At 41.7% G+C, this 18088-nt stretch overlaps 1 protein-coding gene across 1 annotated transcript; it reads left to right on the top strand.

The window, feature by feature from the left end:
* Positions 1–8013: 8013 nt before the first annotated feature.
* Positions 8014–11345, top strand: LOC117464615 (NADPH oxidase organizer 1-like). Its single transcript, XM_034107144.2, has 8 exons — positions 8014–8088; positions 8184–8264; positions 8356–8428; positions 8824–9004; positions 9074–9252; positions 9363–9470; positions 10571–10688; positions 10961–11345. The coding sequence occupies exons 1-8, from the start codon at positions 8014–8016 to the stop codon at positions 11343–11345; spliced, it is 1200 nt and encodes a 399-aa protein (XP_033963035.1).
* Positions 11346–18088: the final 6743 nt, after the last annotated feature.

Here is an 18088-nt window from a genome sequence, read left to right as displayed (position 1 = left end):
CCTGTCTCTGTGTTTTCCCTCCTGTTTGATTCTGTTCACCAGAGGCCTGTACTACGAAGCTGGTTCAACCTAACCTGGATTTGTTTGAGTTAGCCGGTTGGCCTAATCCAAAACATATACGCACTCTCGCTAAACTGTACGACGCGGGTTATCAAGTGGATCGCTCAGGACCCGGCTGGCTTATCTAGTTAGGTGCGCATTCACATGAAAGGGGTGGTATTTGGAGCATTCGACCAATCACAAACATGGAGAAGCATACTGACAGTGCAGCGTTATACTTCCTGAATGAAAAGTCAACTATAATATTAGACATATGAAGAAGTTAAACTTTAAACATCCATGACTTAAACACTTTATCCAGGATAAAAGCCACATAGTTGCACCTGCAAGGTGAATACAGCTGGTAACAGAACAAGTGTTTGAATGCGTACATTAACAGGTTTATGATATCACTGCCCCGTCTAAGACACGAGTGGATCTGACTTTAATTACATTTGTCTCGAGTGTTTCGTCAACTTAATGTGTTGCATAAAATAATACTTCTGCATACAGTATGTATGTACGCAAACCAAAGTTAGCCATGGAGTGCCACAGGGCTCAGTGCTCGGACCTATTTTGTTCACATTATATATGCTTCCGTTAGGCAATATTATAAGGAATCATTCTGTAAACTTTCATTGTTATGCGGATGATACTCAACTATATTTATCAATCAAGCCTGATGAAATTAATCATCTAAATAAAATTCAAGACTGCCTTAAGGACTTAAAAACGTGGATGACCTTAAACTTTTTGATGTTAAACACGACCAAAACTGAAGTTATTGTACTTGGCCCGAAGAATCTACGAAACAAATTATCTAAAGATTAGATTAGATTAGATTAGATTACTTTATTGTCATTACAAAAATGCAAGCACAGTGTAACGAAATTTAAGGATGGTCTAACCAGATCGCAAAACAGTCAGTTACATACACATTTATCAGAAGTATATACCAAAAAAAGAATGATACAAAATAAAAGGTAAATAGATGGGAAATGTATAAATAGGAATAAATACACAGATAATAATAAATAAATACAGTGAATACAGAATTGCGCTTCAGCACAGCACACGACAACAACTAGGCAGTATGGGACAGCGTGGGGTTCATTGTCAGCAGTCTGACTGCTGAAGGGAAGAAGCTGTGCGTAGTCCTGTTGGTTCTACCCGGGAGGCTGCGGTAGCGTGTCCCAGAGCGGGTGCCACGTAGGGGGACAAACAGTGTATGGTTGGGGTGGGAAGAGTCTCTGATGATGTTTCGTGCCCTTCGCAGGCACCGCTTTTCATAGACTGAGGCTATGGAGGGGAGTGGCATCTTGATGATGCGTTGTGCGATCTTCACCACCCTCTGCAGTGATTTCTTGTCCTTGACCGTGCAGTTACCGTACCATACAGATATGCAGGTAGAGAGGATGCTCTCGATGGTGCAACGGTAGAAGTTTATTAGCACCTGGGAGGATAGGCGGAGTTTTGCCAGTTTCCTCAGGAAGAAGATGCGCTTGTGAGCCTTCTTGACTAGGGCTGAGGTGTTGGTGGTCCAGGAGAGGTCCTCCGAGATGTGGACTCCCAGGAACTTGAAGCTGGTGACCCGCTCAACCTCTTCTCCACTAAGATGGACTGGGGAGTGCGTGCCGTCTTTGTTCCTTCTGAAGTCCACAATGACCTCTTTCGTCTTCTTGGTGTTGAGAGCCAGGTTGTTGTTAGCGCACCACTCTGCCAGATGCTCAACCTCTTCCCTGTATGCCGTCTCGTCATTGTTGCTGACAAGCCCGACCACTGTAGTGTCGTCTGCAAACTTAACGATGGTGTTTGAGCCATGTACAGGTTTGCAGTCATGTGTGAAGAGGGAATATAGGAGGGGACTTAACACACAGCCCTGTGGGAGACCAGTGCTAAGGATGAGATTCGAGGATGTGAGCTTGCCTATTCTAACATGCTGGGGTCTGTTTGTGAGAAAGTCCAGTATCCAGTTGCAGAGGGAGGGGTCGATGCCAAGGTCACTGAGCTTGGTAATCAGTTTTGAAGGAATGATGGTGTTGAATGCCGAGCTAAAGTCAATGAACAGGAATCGTACGTATGTGTTGCTCTGATCCAGATGGTAGAGGGCAGGGTGTAGTGCTGTGGAGATGGCGTCATCCGTACTCCTGTTCCGACGATAGGCAAACTGGTAGGGGTCAAGTGTGGGTGGGAGGCATGATTTAAGCCGAGCCAGGACCAGCCTCTCGAAACACTTCATGATGGTCGATGTAAAGATATACTAACTATGGATGGCATTAATTTGGCCTCCAGTGAGACTGTAAGGAATCTTGGTGTTATATTTGATCAGGATTTATCCTTTAACGCCCACATAAAATCAATTTCAAGGACCGCCTACTTCCATCTACGTAACATTGTAAAAATCAGGCATATCTTGCCTCAAAACGATGCAGAGAAACTAGTCCATGCATTTTTTACTTCTAGGCTGGATTATTGTGACTCTTTATTATCAGGGAGTACCAAGAAGTCAGTCAAGTCGCTTCAGCTGATTCAAAATGCTGCAGCTCGTGTACTAACCAGAGTTAGGAAAAGGGACCACATTACTCCTGTTCTGGCTGCCTTACACTGGCTCCCTATAGAACACAGGATATAATTTAAAATTCTTCTTCTCGCCTACAAAGCCCTTAATGGGCAGGCGCCATCTTACCTTAAATAACTCATTATACCCTACTGTCCTACTAGGGCATTGCGTTCCAAGAATGCAGTGTTGTTGGTTGTTCCTAGAGTCTCTAAAAGTACAATGGGAGCCAGAGCCTTTTCTTATCAAGATCCACATTTGTGGAATCAGCTTCCAGTTTGTGTTCGGGCGGCAGACACCCTATCCGTTTTTAAGAGTGCGCTTAAGACCTTCCTTTTTGATAAAGCTTATAGTTAGGGCTGATTAGATTCAGCCCCTAGTTTTGCTGATATAGGCTTAGTTTGTCGGGGGACATCTTACTTCTTCCTTCTCTCTGTCTATACCTGTGTACTCTCATGTTCTGATTAACCCAGCTTCCCCAAATGTCTTTCTTTTTGGTGTCTATATACGCCGGGATCCGGAGTCATGGATGATCCTGCGGTCCTGTGTCCTGGATCGCGAGCCCTGGATCGCGAGTCGTGGCTGTGGTCCTGGATCATCGGCCCTGGATGGATATCCTTGTGGATTCATCTTCCTATTATACACATATGCATTTCCAAACATTTGGACTACCTATGTTGCAAATGTATTATCTTTTCAATTTACACACGGCATCTATTGCACGTCTGTCCGTCCTGGGAGAGGGATCCCTCTTCTGTTGCTCTCCCTGAGGTTTCTCCCATTTTTCCCTTTAAACTGTGGATTTTCTCCAGAAGTTTTTCCTTGTACGATGTGAGGGTCTAAGGACAGAGGGTGTCGTATTGTCATACTGATATTCTGTACACACTGTGAAGACCTGGATGAAAAATATCATAATGTTAAAATTCATCATATTATTAACTCGGGGTATAGTGTAACAATTGAGCCTATACTTTTAGAATAAAGTGTGTGTAACCCACATTAAAACATAGTAAGCATAAAGTCATTCAAAAGTGATTTCATTAAGGATACACATTTAAAATTGGTCAATGACAACATTGACCAATCCCTTTAAAAATATAATAAATAAAAGTATTATGACAAATTACAAGGTACTGTTGTTAAGGGATCTCTGCTCACCACCAGGCACGCGCAGCGTAGCAGGAGAAAAGAGAAAACGGAGCAAGACGCAGATGAGACGAGCGGAGTAAATTATATTAAAAGTGATTAAAAGTTAATTTAAACAAGATAAAAAACCATCCACACGGTCGGGAAACCCAGTAGACGGTATAGAACATTAACCAACGGTGTTTTGGTGAGTCAAACCTTTTCATAGAAAAGTTTTGTATGAGTGATTTAATGTTAGCTTCATTGTTAGCATTTCATGGTGTTGAACTGTTAGGGAAGCTATGAACATGGCTTGCAATGTCATGTATTTGTTATTTTGTTTGGCTGAAACTTTGTGGCTCTAATGTGTATTTTAAAAAGGGAAATATGTGTTATTTTGTGTGAACAGGATAAATGACATGTGTAGAGGAGAGTAGGCTAAAGCTGCCATTTTGAGCCCCATTATAAGCTGTATTGACAAAAGAGCTAAGTTTGCAGTTGTTTTGAAAATGTAATTATATAATTGATATTGTTAGTTTATATTATATTTATATTCTTTCATGACCTGTCATACAGGTCAGGTTTTTTTGGACTGGATAAAAAAGTTGATCGCGAGTGAGAGGACCATATATGTCTATGGAGAGGACAACACACACGTGCTCTGATACAAGATGGCGAGCCAGACCCACGGACTGCTTTGATCTTCGCGCCAGTGAGAGGACTTGCTGGTTTATCAAGAGACAATAGCTGAACTCACTGCCAGAGTGGTAGGAGTACTGAAGAAATGATAAGGTTGGAACTGGATTTAAGTTGTACCTGGATTTAAAGAGACACTATATATTGTACTCTAGGTTTTCATTTGTCATTTGATTTCATTGATGGTACAATTGTGTTTTTTTCATTGAATTAGATATATTTTACCCTTTATCCCTGTGAAAAGGGAAAAGAAAAAGAGTTAACTCAGGATATTGAAGAGATTAAAATAGGAAAAATCTATAAATAATAAAATAAAATAGGCTATTTTATTTTGTTCATCCTATATGGATACCATTTACGAAGTCACAGAAATCAGAAAACAAGGGAAAGGTGAAATACTTACCTCTGATTATACTGCAGAAAATATTCATTGTCTATGTTTAATGTTTTGTCTATTTCGTCAGTAAATTGCCGGCTGTTGTATTCAAACCACCTGGTCTCTGGTCTAATTACTTACCTGTCTATCCACTCTAGTAGAACCCAGAATCCTTCTAGTCAGATAGCATAGCCCAAGATAAGAAGTGTTACATGTGGTATTGATAATGATCTCTACTTTATCTAATTGTATGTAGTAAAGCAAGAAATTAGTTTTTTTATCTCTCTTTAAGTTTCATTTGCATTATTTGTCTTTTTATAAAAAATATTTTTGCATGCCTTTTTTTTTTTGTTTTGTATTGTTTACCATTTTAGAAAACTGAATTATCAGTCAGGCTATCTCTTTCATCTAAAGAGGTATTTAACTATGTGTACTTATTTACCTGTCCAAACATAGGTAATTGTAATTTTAAAACTTAAATACTGATCCTAGTATGCCCTTAAATGTAATTGCCACATTAGCTTTAAATAAAACCGCTCTCACTCTGATTTTGCTCAGCTTCTTCTGGATCTTGCAGGAAACCACGTCGGCCCAGTGCTTCTCTCGCAGGAAGTCCCAGAAGATTCGACCAATTAGAGCGTTGGCCCACGCAGTCTGGCTCGTCCCAGGATGCTCTGCTAAATCACAGGTACACTGCAAGAAAAGACACCTGAGTGAGAGCTTAGCAAAGACAAGACAAGTGCAGGTTTAGTACAATTTACTTCTAGGAAAATGCATTTGCATACTAGTCATTTCTATTTTTCTATGTCACTTTACTCTCTGCAGATGTAATATAACATGTTCACTGTCCAGCTCAAGAATGTCCCACAGCTTCACTCCATTTGCTTCACTTAATCGTATCTGCTAGCATGACTGCTTACATTCCCTTTGATGGTGGTGGGGCTCGGTTCTGCACTGCTGCTGGCTCCAGGACTGGAGAGGGGGGTGAGCTCCTCCTTGGCCAGGAGACGGGGCATGTATCCCTGGTAGTCTAGCAGGGAAAGGCCCGTGGTGCTGCTGGAGGTCTGACTGACAGGGAGGCTGGGTGCTGGAGGGATGAAGGTGGCGTCTTCATCACTGCTGCCTATTCTGCTCGGGACATTAGCTTGGGCAGAAACGCTGAGATCAAAATACCGTTTCCCACAATCCCGAATACAAATGTATATAAAAATATGTATATATATACACTGAACAAAAATATAAACGCAACACTTTTGTTTTTGCTCCCATTTTTCATGAGATGAACTCAAAGATCTAAAACATTTTCTATATACACAAAATAACCATTTCTCTCAAATATTGTTCACAAATCTGAAAAAATCTGTGATAGTGAGCAATTCTCTTTTGCCGAGATAATCCATCCCACCTCACAGGTGTGGCATATCAAGATGCTGATTAGACAGCATGATTATTGCACAGGTGTGCCTTAGGCTGGCCACAATAAAAGGCCACTCTGAAACGTGCATTTTTGCTTTATTGGGGGGGGTCTGGGGGGGTCCGAAAACCAGTCAGTATCTGGTGTGAGGGGTAGGATTAGGGTTAGGGTTGGGTAATGTTGTGAATCGAGTGGCCTGTGTTCGTCGTCCATAACATACGCCTGCCCAAACCATAACCCCACCACCACCATGGGCCACTCAATTCACAACATTACCCTAACCCTAACCCTAAGCTCTCTATAGTGCACAAACAGGCGCTGAGAACGGCGCCAGGCCGCCGTGCGCACCACATAGCAGGACAGCGCGCGCACAGGACAGAGGAGATGAGACGTGGCTTCTTCCTCCGACCAGTAAGGAGGGGGGAATAAGCCAGTCAGGGTGATCACTCTCGACTCTAAAAGAGTTGTGATGACCTTAGGCATGAAGCCGGGTGAGGGCGTAAAACAGCTGAACTGCCATCTCCTTGGATCCGGAGACCTGACGGAGCCACAGAGAGAGCAGAAAAATCACTGCATTGCATTTAGCTGACGCTATTATCCAAAGCGACTTACAATAAGTGCGTTCGACCAACAAAATACAAACTTGAATAAAACAGAATCATATAAGTACATCAGGCTTCATAGAGCAAAAACATTTCAAGTGCTACTCAACTGGCTTTAGATAAGCCAGCCCTTTATTAGTATATAAATGCTTTGTTAATAGTTCTATCGCTCGAAGTGGAGTCGAAAGAGATGAGTTTTCAGTCTGCGCCGGAAGGTGTGTAAGCTATCTGCTGTCCTGATGTCAATGGGAGCTCATTCCACCATTTTGGAGCCAGGATAGCAAACCCACGTGTTTTTGCTGATGGGAACTTGGGTCTCCTTCGCAGCGATGGTGCAGCGAGCCGTTTGGTTGATGCAGAGCGGAGTGCACGTGCTGGGGTGTACGGTCCTGGATGTAGGAAGGGCCAGATCCATTCGCAGCATGGTACGCAAGTACCATTGTCTTGAAGTGGATTCTAGCAGTTATCGGAAGCCAGTGGAGGGAGCGGAGGAGCGGTGTGGTGTGGGAGAATTTAGGAAGGTTGAAGACCAGGCGAGCAGCTGCATTCTGGATGAGCTGCAGAGGTCGGAGGGCACATGCAGGTAGACCAGCCAGGAGGGAGTTGCAGTAGTCTAGGCGTGAGATGACGAGAGCCTGGACCAGAACCTGCGTCGCTTTCTGGGTCAGCTGGGGACGCATCCTCCTGATGTTGTAAAGCGTGTATCTGCAGCAGCGGGTTGTAGCAGCGATGTTTGCAGTGATGGACAGGTTGTTATCTAGGGTCACACCCAGATTCCTTGCAGTCTGAGTCGGGGAAACAACAGAGGTGCCAATGTTGATTGTTAGGTCAAGAGTGGGACAATCTTTTCCCGGAAGGAAAAGCAGTTCAGTCTTGTCAAGGTTGAGCTTGAGGTGATGATCAGACATCCACTGAGAGATGTCAGCTAGACAAGCAGAGATACGTGCGACGACCTGGGTCTCTGAGTGGGGAAAGGACAGAATTAATTGGGTGTCGTCAGCGTAGCAGTGGTATGAAAAACCATGCGGGCTAATGACTGAACCGAGCGAGTTTGTGTACAAGGAGAAGAGGAGGGGACCAAGAACAGAGCCCTGAGGGACCCCTGTAGTTAATTGACAAGGGTCGGACTCGGACCCTCTCCAAGTAACCCTGTAGGTGCGGTCTTTGAGGTATGAGGTGAATGGGGGAAAGTGCACTTCACACAATGGCTGGGGATCAACGCGTTGTAATCAGTGCTCGCATTATTGGAGCCGTGCTCAGGGACACTCCTAAACTCAAGGTGAGTTAACACAACAGGCGCGATTTAACTGTGATTTTCTGTATTTGTGTAAAAAATGTCATCCCTCGTCCTTCATTATTTGTATTTCTCCACAGATGTTCATGATTTCTGTGTTGTGGTCAGACAACACAGAAGTGATCATTTACAGGTCCTTCCAGGAGTTCAGGAAATGCCATGTAAGTCCCCAAAAACTAAAGAAATCACACATGTTCTTAGATTGGTGTTTATTTTGTAGAAATAATAAACGTTTCTTTTTCTTTCAAACAGAGGCAGCTGAAGAAGAGATTCCCTACCATGAACATTTTCAAGAAAAATAACAGAGTGATCCCCAAATTTAGAGGTAAGAATAGTTCAAATGTATGTTAGAAAAGGTCTCTTTTAATGGTCTCCTTACACAGAAATTGTGCATTTGCAGCCGATAATTAGAGGAAAAGCAAACGACAAGAGTTTAAGAACACTGCAAACATTTAGCTGATGTATTGTCTAATGTCTTCTGTTTTTCAGTTTTAACTTAGTTTGAAGCAATTAGATGGATATTACATTTTGTACTTTCCAAGAAAAATGCTGTATAAATACAGTAATTCACCTTTTTTCTCCGCCAGTCTGGTAATAATCTTTGGGCGTTTTCCTTCCCTATGACTGTTTCCTTCATGAACACATTTACAGTTTGGACTAGACGCCGCTCTCTTTACAGTCTGGTAATAATCTTGAAAAATGTTCCTCTCCTCTCTGCAGGACAGGCCAGGAAGAGCAGCCAGAAGAAAGGATCCAAGCGCTCCATCCAACGCATGAAGTTCCTGGAGAGCTACTGCGAGAAAGTTCTGAAGTGCGATCAAAGTGTGACACGGACCCCAGAGGTGACTCAGTTCTTCATGCCCAAAGATCACGACCTGCAGCCAGACTTCACCAAGAACAGGTCAGTTTCAAATTACAAGAGAGTTTAAATGAGTTCTTGATTATTAAATGACTGATTTCTCTCTCACAGCATCCTGATCCTGATGTGTGATGCTCTGCCTGATGGTGGAGGAGGAGGAGAAGTTTCTCACCCGTTTGTCACCCAGACCTACTCCTGCGTGGCCGCCTACGAGACAAAAGATACCAAGAATCGTCCGTTTAAGGTCGCTATGGGCGAGAAGCTGGACGTGCTGATCAAAGATCCTTCAGGTCAGTGCCTCAGCTTTCATGTAGATGGCTACTGGAAATCAGCAAAACAAACTTGAGCTACTCTTTCTGTATTTCTGTGATGCTTAAAGGTTGTTGTATTTCCTCTCCAGGTTGGTGGCTGGTTGAGAATGACTCAAAGGGTTTGGCTTGGTTTCCTGCTCCCTACCTGCAGTTATTGGACGGAGAGGATGAGGAAGACTCTGTATTCCAGCATGCAGGTGTGTGTTATTTTCAGTCAAATTATAATGTACAGGAATAGATGTAGCAAGAAATTACCTCATTGAACAAGTACACATAACTCCTTTATTCTTTATGGAAAAACATTGAAATGTACATGTTATATTTGTACTCAACAATGCAACTAAATGCAAATTGAAATAAAATTAGAACACTAAAATGCTTAAAATAAACTTCATGAAATCAAATTCTAAGAACAAAAAGTGTGCATTATTCTTGTTTAATGATTTCTTCATCCAATTTGACAGTTTAATCACTTATTTGAGCATTAAAAAGTTTAACAATTCGGGTAACTTAAGCTATTTTACATTTATGTATCTTACAGTCACATTAAAACAGTTACCAAATCACCTAAAGAACATATCTAGGATTAAAAGACTAATGTCACAGCAGGATTTGGAAAAACTTGTCCATGCTTTTATCTTTTTGTCGCTGCTTTTAATTGAAACTGAGCGGTTGTGTTTCGTTTTTGGTTAATGAACATTTGGGGCTAGTAACCCCAGGGAATCAGTGTCTGGGGACTTTGTCCTGGCTGGTTTTCTCTGTGTATGCTGCTCGGGACGTATGTGCCATACAAGCGTACACAGCTCATGTTCGGAGAAACCTTAAAGAAAGGCATCAGTAAAATGGAACTTCTGTGTGAACTATTCATATCTTAAACTGCACTGTAAGTTTTTATTCAGGTACTTTTTATTCATGTATTTTTTTCCTTTAATATTTCTTTTATCTTTTTTAACGACTGTTTTTAAATGCCTTTGTCTGAATGTCTTTCATTTTTGTAAAGCGCCGTGCATTTTATAGATACAATGAACACATTTACCATTCATTAAATGTCAAGTGTATCTACAGTGCTTCTTAAAATTCCATCCAAGCCTGACATTGCTCTGACATAATCTGGCATTGCTGTGCCAATAAATTCATGCCAGGTGCACATATTTTATAATATGATGCCAAGTTTTAATAAAGAATCACCACTGGGGAGTGCTCTTTGACCAATGGAAGCTAACATACTGTACATCTCTTCTAGTCTTTAACTGTACTGCAACATTTCTGATCTTGTTAACTTCTTTGTGACCTCTAGGTGACCTGTACTGTGCCGTGAGGAGTTACACAACGAAGCAGCACGACGAGGTGTCTGTGCCCCTCGGCTCCGCGGTGGAGGTGCTGAGGAAGTCTCACGACGGCTGGTGGCTCGTCAGGTATGGAATCTTATCTGTCTGCACTGCAAACAATAGAGAATAGGAACACGGAGCACATTTTAAAAAAGGCTGGTTGAAGCACTAATGAATGCTCTTGTATTGTCTTTTCAAGCAAACGCATCAAAAACCTACTATTGTCTATACAAAGAGTTAGAAATTGGGTTTTGTGCAATTTGATAAATAAATGCTAAATAAGTTCTCAACTTGATCAGGAGGTTATTATAGTTTGCAAAAGTTGTAATCAATTATCTTTCTTTTGCAATCCTCTCCAGATTCAATGGCAAGGCAGGTTACATCCCCACCCGGACGCAGATGGAGAGGGATGCAGAAGAAGCCCGAGCACGAAGCATGAGCAACACGAGCACCGATACCAGCGTCTCAGTCTTCAAATCCACATCCAACTTAGCAGACAGAGGAAGTCCTTTGGCATCGCCTCAGCAAAGCGACAGCAACATTGATCTCAGCCTCTTAGACCGCCGTGGCTCCGATACCAGCGACAAGAGGTCTGAATCTGCAAGCTCCAATGCTTCTAGGACATCATCAGTCGTTCCCCAGGTGCCTGCTCGACCCAAAACAGAGGAGATCCTGACCCGCTGCTCCACCATGACCCGAAAGGCAGCTCTGGCCCACGAGACCCAGCTCCACAGTCAGCTGTAGACCATCCACCGCCGCTAGGGAGTCACATTCCTTAGATTTATTCAGTGTGCATGTAACATGTTCACCATAACAGGTTCTGTCAGTCGGTTGTGCAATATTGTTCAACCTGTTTGCCATACCAAAGATTTAAAACGTGCGTAATAGCATAAGAGGATGCCAAGAAATGTCACGTGAGGTTTGGAAATATCACTCAGCTTCAGGGAAGCATTTAAAGGAGGTGAAGAAAATGTATTGAACTTTTATTTTTGATTTTTTTTTTAGCTTTGAAACCACTTTTCCAGGAAATGTAAGTTAAATATTTACATTCAACTGTTTAAAGTATCATTCTTTAAGTTTGTGTACGGTTTGGAACTATTCATGATAGAAAAGTCAATCATTAAATTATTAAACACTTTTACGATTTAATTCACGGCAAAACCTACATAATTAATTTAATAATGTTTACTTTGTTATATTTTACAATCTTATACTGAATTTTAAGTTTCCCGTCATTTTCTTAATCAAGAACATGACAGGAAAGTTTTGTTGTTTATTGTATGAATATGTATACTGATGTGCTTGTACTGTACGTAACTGTAACATTAACATGTCAATCAAATCAAATATACTCTAAAGTTACAAGATGTCCTTGTTTAATGAATACAAACAGAAGAGTGTGCTTCTCCCTCCTAATTCATCAGGATTAAAAGCCATAAGTTATTATTTAAAAAATGAAAATTAGCTTTATTGCTCTGATGTTTTTTGTAAAGGTTTAAAGGTGCTTCACCAATGTTTGAGTAAACTCCAGATAACACAAGCAACAATAAAAATACGAAACATTGGAGATAACTATTCTCAACACATAAAAAAAGCACCTAATAAAAGAAAAATAAAATAAGCCATTTAAAAGCAGGTATACACCTCCCTGAGATCTTATAAGTAAATAGGAAAATGTAAAAGTATGTGTGAGGCAATACAGTTTATATAAAAAAATACTAATATCTATATTTATCTAAATTGTATGTAAATTAAAATTTTTACCAGTTTAAGGTGCATGCCTTTCAGGCTCAGCGACATGTAAAGAGTGTTATACAATAATTCAGATGAGAAAGAAATAGGGAATTTAAACATCTCAATTAATGTTGAAGAGGGAATGATCTTACTTTTGAAATATTCACAAATCGCAGAGAGCATGCTTTACAATCGCATCCACTCAGGGCCGCGCCTGGCCAACAAGCGACTTTGTGAGATGAGCCCCCCCCCCCCCCCCCAACCAAAGTTTTGGAAACAAAGTAGGCTACTTTGCAAATATATTTCCTGTTATCAACACAGTTACTTTGCAAATATAATTCCTGTTTATTATTATTATCAACACATTTACTTTTTTATACAGTGAGGTAAATGTGCATGTATGTCGTTCAGTATGCATTTCCTGCCAAATACTAGCCTCAAAAAGATTAAAAAATAATTAATGCAAATAAACTACTTCTAATAATCATAATCAATTCAATAATATAAATACTATATTATTTTATTATAATATAGTCAAGACAAAACATGCTTATGACATGCTCAAAAACTGATATTTCTTAAATCTGTATTCAAATGTATGGTGGGGGCATAGCATCAGTGTTTAGAGCTAGCTTCCAATGCAGATTGCTTCACCCTGTAACAAGCTACGCTAGCTTTGAGTTACAGCTGTTTGAACTGAATCCGGCCTCGCCTGTGCTCTGCGCTGTTGTATATCGTCCGCCAAAATGCAATAAGGACTTCATAAATGACTTTTCTGACTTTCTGTCCGGGATCATGGTGAAATATGATCGTGTTTTGATCTCCGGAGATTTTAATGTGCATGTGTGTTGCGAGTCAAAACCCCTGGTTAGGGACTTTTTAAATCTCCTCGATTCTTTTGGTCTAGTTCTTTTTAATGTCCTCAACTCGATCATTAATCCCTGTGATGTTTCTCCAATTGTACCATCGACTACTCTCTGTGATAAGTTTCTGTCATTTTTTATTGAAAAAGTATCTGCTCTTAGGCTAGCCCACACTAGTGCTAACCCAGATTCTGCCCCTCTTCTGTGCGCTGCTGTCCTCGACCACTTTGAGCCTGTATCCCTCTCTTCTCTCTCAGATGTTGTCAAGCACCTGCGGCCGACAAACTGCACCTCAGACAGCATTCCCTCTCGCCTTCTCAGAGACGTTTTCGATTCAGTTGGAGCAAGTATTTTATTACTTATAAATACCTCTCTTAGCTCAGGAGATGTCCCAGCTGCCTTCAAACATGCTGTGGTCAAGCCACTGCTAAAAAAGAAAAATCTCGACCCCTCCATTCTTGCAAATTTTAGGCCCATCTCCCAGCTACCGTTTTTATCTAAAGCGCTGGAGCGAGTAGTCTACGCCCAGCTGCAGTCTTTTTTAACCACGCATGGCATCCATGAAAAGTTTCAGTCTGGTTTCAAACCAATGCACAGCACTGAAACAGCCCTTTTAAGAGTTTTTAATGATCTCCTCCTAGCCGCCGACTCAGGTAGCTTAGCTGTCCTGGTGCTGTTGGACCTGACAGCGGCCTTCGATACCGTGGACCACAGCATTCTGTTGTCGCGGCTCGAACAGTCCGCAGGCATCACAGGCTCTGCTCTGGCATGGTTCAGGTCCTACCTAACAGACCGTAGCCTTTCAGTGCAGCTAGGTTCCTTCTCCTCTGCAAAAGCCCCCCTTACCTGTGGGGTTCCCCAAGGTTCTATTCTGGGCCCCATCCTCTTTCTATTATATATACTGCCCCTAGGTGCAATTCTCTCCAAGCACAACATCCCCTTCCACTGCTACGCTGATGACGTTCAGATATATCTACCTCTCAATGCTAATGCCAACTCCTTACAGCAATTGATGGACTGCTTGGCTGAAATTAAATCCTGGCTGAGCCAAAACTTCCTCACCCTCAACGAGAGCAACCTCCGGCCTCCCAGGTTGACATTCTTGGCTCCCTGAGTAAAAACATCCTCCCCGCTGTAACGAACCTTGGAGTAACCTTCAATAGCACTTTTAAATTCGATAAACAGGTCAGCAGCGTAGTCAAAACCTGCTTTTTTAAATTACGACTATTGGCTAAGACCAAGTCGTTTTTATCTTTTAAAGACTTAGAGAGGGTAATTAACGCTTTTGTGACATCGCGACTGGACTACTGCAACGCTTTGTATGTGGGCATGGATCAGGCATCCATAAAACGCCTGCAGCTAGTACAGAACGCAGCTGCACGTCTCCTGACTGGCCACAAAAGGCGTGACCACATTACCCCCATTCTGGCCTCACTTCACTGGCTTCCAGTTCGGTTCCGAATAGATTTTAAACTCCTTTTATTTGTTTTTAAGGCCCTAAACGGGCTGGCTCCGGGTTATATAGCTGACTTAATCCAGCGATACACCCCAGCCAGAGCTCTAAGGTCTGCCGACCAAATGCTGCTGGTAGTGCCGAAAACCAGGCTAAAAACTAGAGGGCACCGAGCCTTCGCAGCAGCTGGTCCCAGGCTCTGGAACACTCTGCCCTTACCTGTGAGGTCGGCCCAGACACTAGGGGCTTTTAAATCCTCTCTAAAAACACACTTTTTCTCTCTGGCCTTTTAAAAGTGAGCAGAGCATGACATTTTTCATTTTGTATTTTAACTGTGTCTGCCTTTATATTTGTTGTTTTTAACTTAAATGCTACAAATTGCAATATGTTCCGTATATTTTTTATTCATGTACAGCACTTTGGCGCGACCGAAAGTTGTTTTAAAATGTGCTTTATAAATAAACTTGATTTGATTTGATTTGAAATGTAGTTCCCTCTGTCAGCAATGTATCAACAACTACACACACATTTATATCAGTATTTCTCTGTGTTGTGGTTGACATGATGATGACTGCTAGTTGAGGGGAGAGGCTGAGCATCACCATGAAATGTGCAAATTGACATAAAAATGAATAAAAGGGGAAAAAATGCTCCATGTTGTTTAGGCTGTAAACTTTAACTGTTATGTAAGCCAACTGGACAGACAGTGTATCTCTCTTCCTCCTGTACATTAGCAGATAAAAGGCATAACATACTTGAATGAATGGTAAATAGAGAATGCTGGAAATAACTTTATCTCCATTAGCCTGCCAGCATGCTAGGCAGAGACTGCCTTCTTCATGTTGTGAATTGCAGCTGATGTTTTAATATGGCAATTGGCAATTTGACTTATACAACATTCGCAAGTTGGACATTTGACTCATACAATAACCCACCTTCAAGTGATGCTCTAGTTTCTTCATGTTTTGTTTTTTTCCCCTCTTGCTTGCGCCGGACTGAAACTGTCTTTTCACCGATATCTCTTCACCTGCACTAGTGGCCGTATCAAAGCTGTGATTGGTCAGAAATCGATTCATTGCAACGGTGTCGGGTTACAGACTGCTCCCACCTCACTCTCGCGGGGCGTGCGCGGAGAACTGAGCAGAGAAACTGTATTGTTGTTAAAACAATATAACAGTTTATTGTCACGCAAATGTGTAGGGCTGTCACCAAGATCAAACACAGTATGTAGAGTTCAATACACTTTAGAGAGCAGATAGAATCTTAGATGCATTTTGGAACGCTATTATTTTAAACAATGGAAATGCCAATGATTTCTGCTTTAAAACAATTATTTTCAATTAATGTTTACTAGTGAAGTCATTATACAAGTGTCTGAGACCAGGATATTGACCAGCTTTCACAGAAATGTTCTCCAGTCAGGAAATATTTACACGATTGAACCTTCACTGAACTGGAGACAGTGAGATCAGAGGTCAATAATCACATCACTCACGTTCCGCCTGAGAAACTCACTTATGGGGCATGCTGCAAAACCAGTGTGGTGTAATTATCAAAGAGGCTTCTTGCTGCTGTTTATTATGTTCTGGAGCCTGATCTCGTCTTTCAAAAAAGATGCACATCAATCAGTGCCGTGCTTTCATTATGTTGTTGCATCAATGTTAATTATCATCAGACACATTTTTGAGTGGCAGAGTGACCTTGTGGCAATAGATGACACACAATAAGATCTCTTTCATTCAGCCGTGATAAGAGACAGTGAAAGTGAAACTTGGTGTAAATCACATGCTTGTTCAGCATGTCTGCAGGGGTTCACTGTGTTGCTGATTTATTTCCATGTACATGCTGCACAAAACCAAATAGGCCTACCAAAAGTTAAACATGAGAAAATGCGAGTGTTTTCATATGCTAAGCAACAGATAGCACACATATAAATGTCCCTTTGCCACCAAGTATTTTTGCTTTAATGTGAGTTTTCTTTTAATAGTAATAATAATCCATTAACCTTCATGTGTGCGCCCCATCATCAGGATAACATTCGAGTTCATCAAATACTTTTCTTTATGTCCAAATACGAGTTTTCTTTTAATAGTAATAATAATCCATTAACTAAGCAAAACTTTTATTTTATTAAGCACTCATTCGCTTATGCTGGCAGGCTGAACTAAAGAACACCGTAAAAGTTGTATCTGACTCAGCTTGTTAGCATTGCAAGCATGTTAGCATAGCCTACTGATGTTATCATTGTGAGCATGTTAGCATACTGATAGCATTGGCTACTATAAGCTTTCGTTCGTTATTCTCGCATCCAGGAGAGAAGCTTAGGATAAATGAGACCAATGGAGTCTCTCGAATAAGGTTCAAATGGGTACTTTAATTAAAATGGCACGGTAATGTTACAAGCAGAATATTGTTCCGTGAGGAGACAGCTGTGTCCTCGGGTGGCCGGGGGTGAAGGGATAAGGGGAAATAATCGTGGCTTGATATTGAGTAAGAACATCTTTTTATGAACCCCAGCTTCCGGTGTTCCAAGACCCGAACGGACAAAAAGACGTGCTGCAGGCACGAAACATACTACCAATAGAAATACATTGCTTTTAAAATCGTTCTGTGTGACACGAAAAAAGGGGAAAATCGTGTTGGTGAACACGAATCAATAGATTAAATGTCTTGACTATAACACGAAATTCCGTGAGACCGGGTTGGAACACAATACATTCGGGGTGTAACGGTATCCGTATACGTCCCGTACCGTCACGGTTCGGACGTCACGGTTCGCACATGCAGTCACACGGCGAATACGCCTTTTTTTACGAGTGGGAAAAAAGTCTGTCACTCAGGGCAGCATTACACTATATATAATCCAGGGGTATTGCGCCTAAAAGCCAGCCGCCCGTAAATGACAAATGAAGAACAAGAACAAAACACAACAAAACGAACACAATACATGAATAAGAAAAGTTGGTAGCTATAATAATAACAATTCCTTACATTTATTATAGCGCTTTTCCAGATGCTCAAAGCGCTTTACAGATACACACATTACACATATGTTTTATACATGCAATGCACTGTGGACAATACCCACAGGAGCAAGTTCAGGTGAAGTGTCTTGCCCAAGGACACAACGGCTTTACAGACGCAGCAGCGGCGGGTTTCATCCCTTGATCTGATAATCATTGCACAGCGCACTGCGCCACACCGTCCATCTTCACGCCTCGAAGTCATCAAGACTCTTTTACAAGTACACATTGATATCATACATGTACTGTGGACATTATGCACAGGAGCAAATCCGGGTGAAGTGTCTTTCCCAAGGACACAACGGCCTGACGCAGGAGCGGGTTTCGAACTGGAGTTCCCAAACACCCCCCTTGATCTGATGGTCAGATGCACAGACCACTGCGCCACCCATCCCACATGCACATGCATAGCTA

The sequence above is a fragment of the Pseudochaenichthys georgianus genome, chromosome 19, assembly GCF_902827115.2.
Source record: "Pseudochaenichthys georgianus chromosome 19, fPseGeo1.2, whole genome shotgun sequence".
Taxonomy (NCBI): domain Eukaryota; kingdom Metazoa; phylum Chordata; class Actinopteri; order Perciformes; family Channichthyidae; genus Pseudochaenichthys; species Pseudochaenichthys georgianus.
Note: the sequence above shows the minus strand (reverse complement) of the source record. Positions and strands in the feature narration are given on the sequence as shown.

Bases quoted from the DNA above. Each gene is read 5' to 3' on its own strand.
- LOC117464615 (XM_034107144.2), top strand. From the start codon at position 8,014: ATGGCTGGGGATCAACGCGTTGTAATCAGTGCTCGCATTATTGGAGCC. The intron at 8,429-8,823 runs GTAAGAATAGTT...TCCTCTCTGCAG, and splicing joins AGTGATCCCCAAATTTAGAG to GACAGGCCAGGAAGAGCAGC. The intron at 10,689-10,960 runs GTATGGAATCTT...AATCCTCTCCAG, and splicing joins GACGGCTGGTGGCTCGTCAG to ATTCAATGGCAAGGCAGGTT.